Here is an 8,221-nt window from a genome sequence, read left to right on the forward strand (position 1 = left end):
TTATAGAGATATTTTCAGCTGGAATTGCATTTCTACAGAATTAGTCAGATGACTTATCGTGACTTAATTTCAAGAGAACTACTTGAAGATACTGTGTGTATAAAGAGTTTTTTTATTAAACTACCTGTGCACTTTCAAATCACTTAGTGCTTCATTTTAAATGTCAAGTCCCTCAGAATTCTACCAGTGAAGTGTGGAGCTACATGGAAGCTGTGGTTAATGGTGTAAAAATAGCTATAGTTTTTTTGCATGGGTAACTCCATGCCCCTATCACTAGCATTGTGATCCAAGCCACTTGGGAGTATAAGTTAAAAGGACTGTTTTTCAAAATGCTGGTGGTGAATGGAGGTAGGCTGTTCCACAGATGTTTGTACTCATTATCATGTTTCACTACAACCCAAGTCCATTTCACAGCGGATTTCTCCTTTAAGAAATTTAGATTTAATTTTCTCACAAGTTTTTTTGATGCACCAGTGTGTGACTAAATTAAACAATAAAAAATGTGCATTAATGATATTTGTACTGTCTGTTCTTCGCAATATAAGACATTCTTGATATTCTTGACATTATATTACAGCTGTATTATGCATGCTTTGATTTTTAGTCTGGTCACTTCAATGCACCAAACTCACGCTATAGTGCACGCTATAAACATCACTAGCAACATCATGTGGAACTGCAGCCGAGGCCACCCCAGCTCACGACAATTTATGCACTTGACCCGGCAGGCTGAGATAAGCAGCCAGCAGTGAGATTGATGGGCCAGTCGCAGATCTCCTCTGTGATCGATGCAGGTAGAGAGCGGTCCGTGCCAAACGCCTTTATTTTCAAGCCGAGCGAATTTAGCACCAGCGTTGCCTCGAAGACCAGCAGAGAGGATTCCGAGTGAGCGAGCATGAAATCATAGCTTCATAGCTGAGCATAATTTGCCTTTTTATATTCTTTCATCTTTAAACTGTATTAGCGTGGGGTCTCTCTACTAAAATCAGCTCTCACACACGCAGAGCGATGGGTCGGCAGTGGCTCTGCAGAGTTCCAGAATCAATACAGACAATTGCAGAGCTTAAATGAGTGGTGTGTCTGGTGAACTCGGGGCCTAATCTATCTGAGATGTGTCCGCATTCATTATTGAGTCAGTGGGGCCTTTCTTTGTTTGGGTTTGGAGGTTGATTTGAAGTCCTGGAGTGTTTTCGGTAATTGTCAGCACTGCCAAAGATATACTTATCAGATTATTATGACCTCTGCTGCGGTATTGGAAGTGGGCAGTCGGTAATAGTGACTGGCTCTGTTTTCAGGGATCACAGTGCTGCTCTCACTGACGGTCTTCATGCTGTTGGTGGCAGAGATAATGCCTGCAACATCGGACTCAGTGCCGTTAATTGGTAAGTTTTTATTTTCTTCCACCATTATTATATTTGGTAGCACATGAGAGTGGGCTCTCTCCCCAGACCTTGTACCAGATTACTACTACTGCACACTGTATAATTGTATGGTCCAGTGGGCTAAGCGCTGCCACTATGATCAAGAGATCGCTGGTTTGAATCCCGGTCATGTAGCTGGCAAATTACCATCACAATTGGCCTTACTCTCTTTGGGTGGGTAGATGGCACTCCAACTCCAAGGGTGATGTCAAGCTGCACAAGGCGTCTGTGAGCTGATGTATCTGAACCTAGTCGCTGTACTTTCCTCCAAACGCACTGGCTACTCAACGTTTCGACATCGGCAAAAAAAAAACAAACAAGCATAGGCATAGGCCAAAAAATAACAAACAAAAACAACTACAACAAAACTTTAACTTAGTAAACCTGAAATCAAAGAAAAAAGGTAGCAAAACAAAATGTCACTCACTCTCTATTTTTCCCCCAAAGATATATGGCTTTTATCAGTAGCCCACCCTGATGGCCAATCTTGGAGCTTCACCTAAAAGATTAAAACACAAAAACAGTTCGAGCAACACACAAAAGGAAAAATATAACCAGTGGTCGAAGTAGGGATTCCTACTGGAAAAGTCATGAGATTCTCATAAATCCCCAGAGTAGATTCCACTATGGCTGCTATGCACATCAACAGTGGTAAAAGCAGGTGTATTCTACTCTTTATTAGCACTATTAGCATGAGAATGATAAAACCAGTTAGACTTTAAAAAAATGTAAAAGCTTTAGATAGCTTTATGTTTGAAAGAGTGTACAATTATCAGAATGTTTAACTGAAACAGAGTCAACTTGTCTTTTTTACTCTTTATCCAGCCCAATATTTTGCCACTACCATGGTGATTGTGGGCTTGTCTGTGATCGCCACAGTGTGGGTCCTGCAGTACCACTACCACGATCCTGATGGAGGAAAAATGCCAACATGGGTGAGTATTTTATCAAGCTGTGCCCTTTGTTTTGTTGTACATGTGTTGTACACCACACTATGCTACACTGTGAATATGCATACACATCAAGTCCTTATTAAAAACCCTTGATTTCAGAGGAAACAAGGTGTCCCAATACTTTTGTCAATATAGTGTATCTTTCAAACAGGAACATTTATAGACATATATATTTAATATTATTCTAATTCAAAAATATATTCAATGTCTTTTGAAATTGATCAATATACAGCTCTGGAAAAAAGCCACTTAAAAATTAAAACCTCTGGAATATAATCAAGAGGAAGAGGGATGATCACAGGTCATCAAACCAAGCTGAACTGCTTGAATTGTTGCACCAGGAGTGGCATAAAGTTATCCAAAAGCAGTGTGTAAGACTGGTGGAGGAGAACATGCCAAGATGCATAAAACTGTGATTTAAAAACCAGGGTTATTCCACCAAATATTGATTTCTGAACAATTTTTAAATTATTTTTTTTTTCCAATATTTGAATTTTGAAAGCTCTGCATCTTTTTTGTTATTTTAGCTATTTCTCATTTTCTGCAAATAAATGCTCTAAATGACAATATTTTTATTTAGAATGTGAGAGAAATGTTGTCCATAGTTAATAGAATAAACAACAATGTTTATTTTACTCAAATATATATCTATAAGTAGCTAAATCAGAGAAACTGATTCAGAAACTGAAGTGGTCTCTTAATTTTTCCAGAGCTGTATATAATTATTATTTTAGTCATTTTTGTATGCACTTAAAAGAATGTAAGACAGCTGATCTAGTTCCTTTCTATCGTCTATCTATAGACGCGAATAGTGCTGCTTAACTGGTGTGCGTGGTTCCTGAGGATGAAGAGGCCCGGGGAGGACCGGGTACGGCCCTGCCACAACAAGCAGCCCCGCAGCAGCATCTCCAGCGTGGAGCTCAGCACGGGGGTGCCGCAGTCCACCAACGGGAACATGCTGTACATCGGCTTCCGCGGCATGGAGAGCATGCCCTACGCCACCTCTCCGGACTCCGGGGTGATCTGCGGGCGGCTGGTGAGCGCGGGAGAGGAGGACGTGCTGCTGTCCACCAACCCGGCTCCCTCCATCAGCAGCGGCGGCCACGTAGACACCGAGCTGGCCAAGATCCTGGAGGAGGTGCGCTATATCTCCAAGCGCTTCCGCGACCAGGACGAGGAGGAGACCGTGTGCAGCGAGTGGAAGTTCGCCGCCTCAGTCATCGACCGCCTCTGCCTCATGGCCTTCTCCATTTTCACCATCCTCTGCACCATCGGCATCCTCATGTCTGCCCCTAACTTCGTGGAGGCCATCTCCAAAGACTTCTTCTCCTGAACCCCAGAATTAAACACTAACGATGTTCTCCTTAGCTTTTAGGCATTTACAAAATGCATAATAACTGTGTTCTGTTTTAAGCCTTTTAGAAGCGGTCTGGCGAGCAAATCAAATATATAATACCTAATTTTTTACTCATCATACATAGAGTCCATCGGCCAAGATGTGTTTGGTGTCTGAATTTGGTTTATTTTGTTTGGTGTGGGAACTACATGATGTACAAGGCTTCCAAAAAAATCATTCCTAACCCAAAATCATATTTTTCTGCCCAAAAAGCATCTCAATCCACGCAAATGTATGTCGGCTGTTAGTAAATCCATTAAGGCCCAGAACATGGAACAAGTGTTAAAGCAAACATACAGTAGGCATTTCAGATTACCCAGAATGTTTTTATTTTTTGGTTTTGCATAGTTGTCTTTAAAAGACACAAAAGGCATTATATCTATAGCTCTTTTTTCTAGTCAACTGTCATGGCGGTAACCTGATTTCGTTTATATAGACAGTGTGATTTAAAATTACTTGGGAGACTGGGATACGATCTTTTTTCACAGACTTCCATAGAAAATGAATTTCTCCTCTATAGTTGACTAATACAGGTAGTTTTTCCTACAATGCCATATGTACAGAAAGGAAGGAGAAAATCACAACTGTAACAATTTTAGGAAAGTGGTCAACAGCAATGCAAGTGCCAAGGCTATGGAGGCTCAGCAGCTTGAAGTCCCATCTAGGCATTGCAAAGGGTTTTGTTTCTGATAGTTGTGATCTGTAGACATTTATAAAATACTACAGACCCAGACTTTAGTAAAACTACTTTAAGTGCTCTTTCAAAAAGTGACTTTTAACTAGTAGAAGTTGAAGTGTTCTTTAAGCTCCATACTTAAGTAAAAGTACTAAAGTATTCAACATTTTTTGTACTTAAGTATTGCAAGTAGGTTATAGTCAAATGTAGTACTGAAGTACTGAAAGTAAAGGTACAGTACTGTGTTATTAGTGTAGTTTTTACAGAAAGCAGTGGAAAATTAGCAGAGCTAAAGGCAGAACAGGAGCAGCGAGATTGTCTTATAAGATCAGCTTGATCTCTTGATTCACTCAATGCTGAGCAGCTTTATCAAACACGATGACAGAGCCGAGCATCTATCACTCTGGCTTTAGTGACAATGTGGGTTTAGAATGATTTCTAACATTGTTATAATTGTAACGATGCAGCACATAAACAATGAATCAGCATAAAAGTATTAAACTCATCTAAAATATGTAGTAAAGTAAAAATGAAAGTGGAAGTAGGAAAAAAAATAAGTACTGTGACTTACTTGACAGGTTGAGAGAATCTGGGCAGGTATTTGTGAAACTGAAAGACTCTATTAGCAACATTTGGTTAAAGATAGATACAAAACATGTCCTGAAGCGTTAAGTCTAAAATCCAAAATATTCCTTTAAATACCCAGTTCAGACAGAAATGCTGATGTTGCTAACAGTAAATGAAAGTTAATAGCCTTTATTTAGCATCATGCGGTTAGATGTCTGTTTAGCACTTTTATTCTCTCCCATATGAAAGGATCATATTACATAGTTTATATTTCATATCATATAACTTCTCATATAATGTCCAAATTTAATAAATACAAAAATAAGTCTATTTCTTTAGACATATTTGGTGTGCATATATGACCCATACACGTTTACATATATTGTTGCCTTATTTATGGCAATCACTTACATATCCAAATTAGATAAATCTGTGTATTTCATATACAGTATGTTCAAGTAGATGTGGTTTGCATTAATTGCACATGCAGTTAATTGTCACTATCTTTTTTTATATTGTGTCACAATCAATAGTAATGCTCCAAAAATAATTTTACATTGCCTTCCATTTAAATTCAAATGCCTGTTTTCCTTCTCCTGTTAAGATTCAAGGTTTTTACATGACAGTGATGATATGTTACGTATATGTGTATGTTTATTTTACATATTTCGATATATTATTACACATAACTTCAAATAAATGTGGTGAATGTGATCATAGTCAAATATGAGAAATGAAGACAATACAGCATAAAAAGCTTTATCACCTTTGTTTTAGGGTTTTGTTGCTGACATGAGTTCTGCTCCTGTTTGCCTGCTGTAGTTGATGAATAAGGGTTTAAGAAAGCATCTGGACATCAAGACAAAAGATTTGTTGTTAGACAGTAAGTACATATTAATAATACTAATAAATTTAAAGATTTATTTTTATGTTTGACCACTTGCACTTTGTTCATAGAACAAATACCTTATATACCACCATCCAATACACATTTTACACTTGTGTGTTCACTGGTTAACTGTGTATTAATCATTAATGATCATGTGTGGCACATAGCATTTCACAGGTAACATCTGTGTGATACACTCATTTTGATGTTTGTGTGACAGACATCTGGAAACAGCACAACCATAGTATGTCCTGCAATATTGTGCAATCAAGGACATAAAGGTTTTTGTTTTTGATGGTCATCAAAATGAATGCAAACTGTCAGCAGTTCTGTAGAGTAGGTAGACTCACCAGCCAGCTGACATAGGCTAGTGTGTAGTTGAATAAGAAAAGTAAAAGGAAATATATGTGCATGTTAATGGGGTGAACACGCGCATAGAGACTGCATGAGAAACCCGAGTGTGGACGGCTTCATTCCCCTGATTCAGATCCTGCTGATGAGCAAGTCTGGTCGAGGCCAGTGCTGTTGTAGCAGCTTTAGAGTAGATTAGAGACAGTAAATGCATTTACAGCACGATACAATATCAGTTTATTAATCTTTATACAATACAACTGCTCCACACCGTCACAACCACAACAGTGTGCACACAGCACCAGGATTCTAACACGTTTAACACTTTTGTGTTGTCATCAGTGTGGCAAAAGGAGTGAAATGAACACAGAGAGCTTGTGTGTGTATTTTTCTTTTTGTCACATATATTCTGTAAAACGCTGTATCTTTACATATCGCTGACCACAGGCCTTAAAACTCGAGTAACAACTGGGAAAGCAGATATATGTCATCAAGCAGCTGCACAGGCCTGAGATTCCTTTCTTTTTTATTTCTTTCAGAGTGACTTTACGATGTGTTGTTATAAATAAACTTATTTTTCTATATCAAAAACACGATTCTGTGTTTACTCTGCATTCACATTCTCCATGCTTCTCTGTTTACTTTTAGAACTGAAATAGTAGAGCCCCAGAATAACAAATGACTTTGACTAAAAATAATGATGGGCACTTTATCTGTATTTAATAAAATAAGATTAAATGCCTTTATTGTCATTGCTCAAAATACAATGAAATTGATCAGCAGTCATATAGTGCTCGAACCACTCGATAAGGAAATAAAGACTTATCTATAAAATGTAGACTTAAAGGACAATAGTATGTAAATATGTAAACTATGGGTTAATTCAGAGGTCAGTAGCACTATACTGCCACCTACTGACTGAAAACAAAAAGTACACTATTACTAGAAATTATAAATAATGCTTATGATTATTAGAAATCTTTGTATTTGTATCATTCATATTAATTTAATTGTTTTTTAAAAAGAGTACAAGTAAACACAAAGACGCACCAATTATATCATATATATTGTTAATGAAGAAATAAAATAATAATATTAATAATATACAAAACAAATAACATTTTTGATGGTCTTTGCGACTGCACTTGAGGATACTTTCAAAGTTCCTGAAATGTTTCAGATTGACTAATCTTCATTTCTTAAAGTATTTTTTTCTTTGCTTTGTCGAGCATTTCATAATAGTGGCAAAATATGGATTTAGAACATTACTCAAACTCAGTTATTCACTGTATACCAACTCTACCTCTTCACACCCTAAAACACATTGAGAGGGAAAGACATTTAAATGATTTACTCCTAACAAACTTAGCAGAACATTTCTAGTTTATATTCGTCTTTCTTTCTTTCTTTCTTTCTTTCTTTTTTTCCCACAGCACTTTTATGCTTCCTTCTGCTGACAACGTTTATGGAAAAGCGGATTTTATTTTCCAGCAGGACTTGGCACACTGCCCACACTGCCAAAAGTATCAATTGGTTTTACATAATATTCTAATTTTCTGAGACACTGATTTTTGTTTTTTTATTGGCTGTAAACCATAATCATTAAACATAATCATTAACAATAAAATAAATAAACGCTTAAAATAGATGACTCTGTGTGTAAAACATGTATATAATATACGAGTTTCACAATTTGAACTAAATTACTGAAATAAAGTAATTTTTCAATCAATGATATTCTAATTTCTAAAGTATAGATTAGAAACTAAATATTAATTTAGTTAAAAATGTAAAACGCATATATTATATACTTATGTATTACACACAGAGTGATTATATAATATATACACGTATATTTTTTTAGTATATTAATTATTTAGTGCATGGGTAGTTTTTAGATTTGTGTTGAAAAACGTAACGCTATTCTATAACGCTATAAAAGGACTTTTATTTTGAAGGAGCGTCCTG

At 36.8% G+C, this 8,221-nt stretch overlaps 1 protein-coding gene across 1 annotated transcript in view; it reads left to right on the forward strand.

Moving 5' to 3' along the window:
• chrna7a (cholinergic receptor, nicotinic, alpha 7a (neuronal)) overlaps nucleotides 1-6,844 on the forward strand; it is a 30,581-nt gene extending 23,737 nt beyond the window's left edge. Inside the window, exons 8-10 of the mRNA XM_022669990.2 lie at nucleotides 1,296-1,382; nucleotides 2,247-2,356; nucleotides 3,177-6,844. Coding sequence (XP_022525711.2) covers nucleotides 1,296-1,382; nucleotides 2,247-2,356; nucleotides 3,177-3,707 — 728 coding nt within the window. The 3' untranslated portion in view covers nucleotides 3,708-6,844. The remainder of the gene's footprint in view (nucleotides 1-1,295; nucleotides 1,383-2,246; nucleotides 2,357-3,176) is intronic.
• Nucleotides 6,845-8,221: the final 1,377 nt, after the last annotated feature.

Source organism: Astyanax mexicanus, chromosome 16, assembly GCF_023375975.1.
Source record: "Astyanax mexicanus isolate ESR-SI-001 chromosome 16, AstMex3_surface, whole genome shotgun sequence".
Taxonomy (NCBI): Eukaryota; Metazoa; Chordata; class Actinopteri; order Characiformes; family Acestrorhamphidae; genus Astyanax; species Astyanax mexicanus.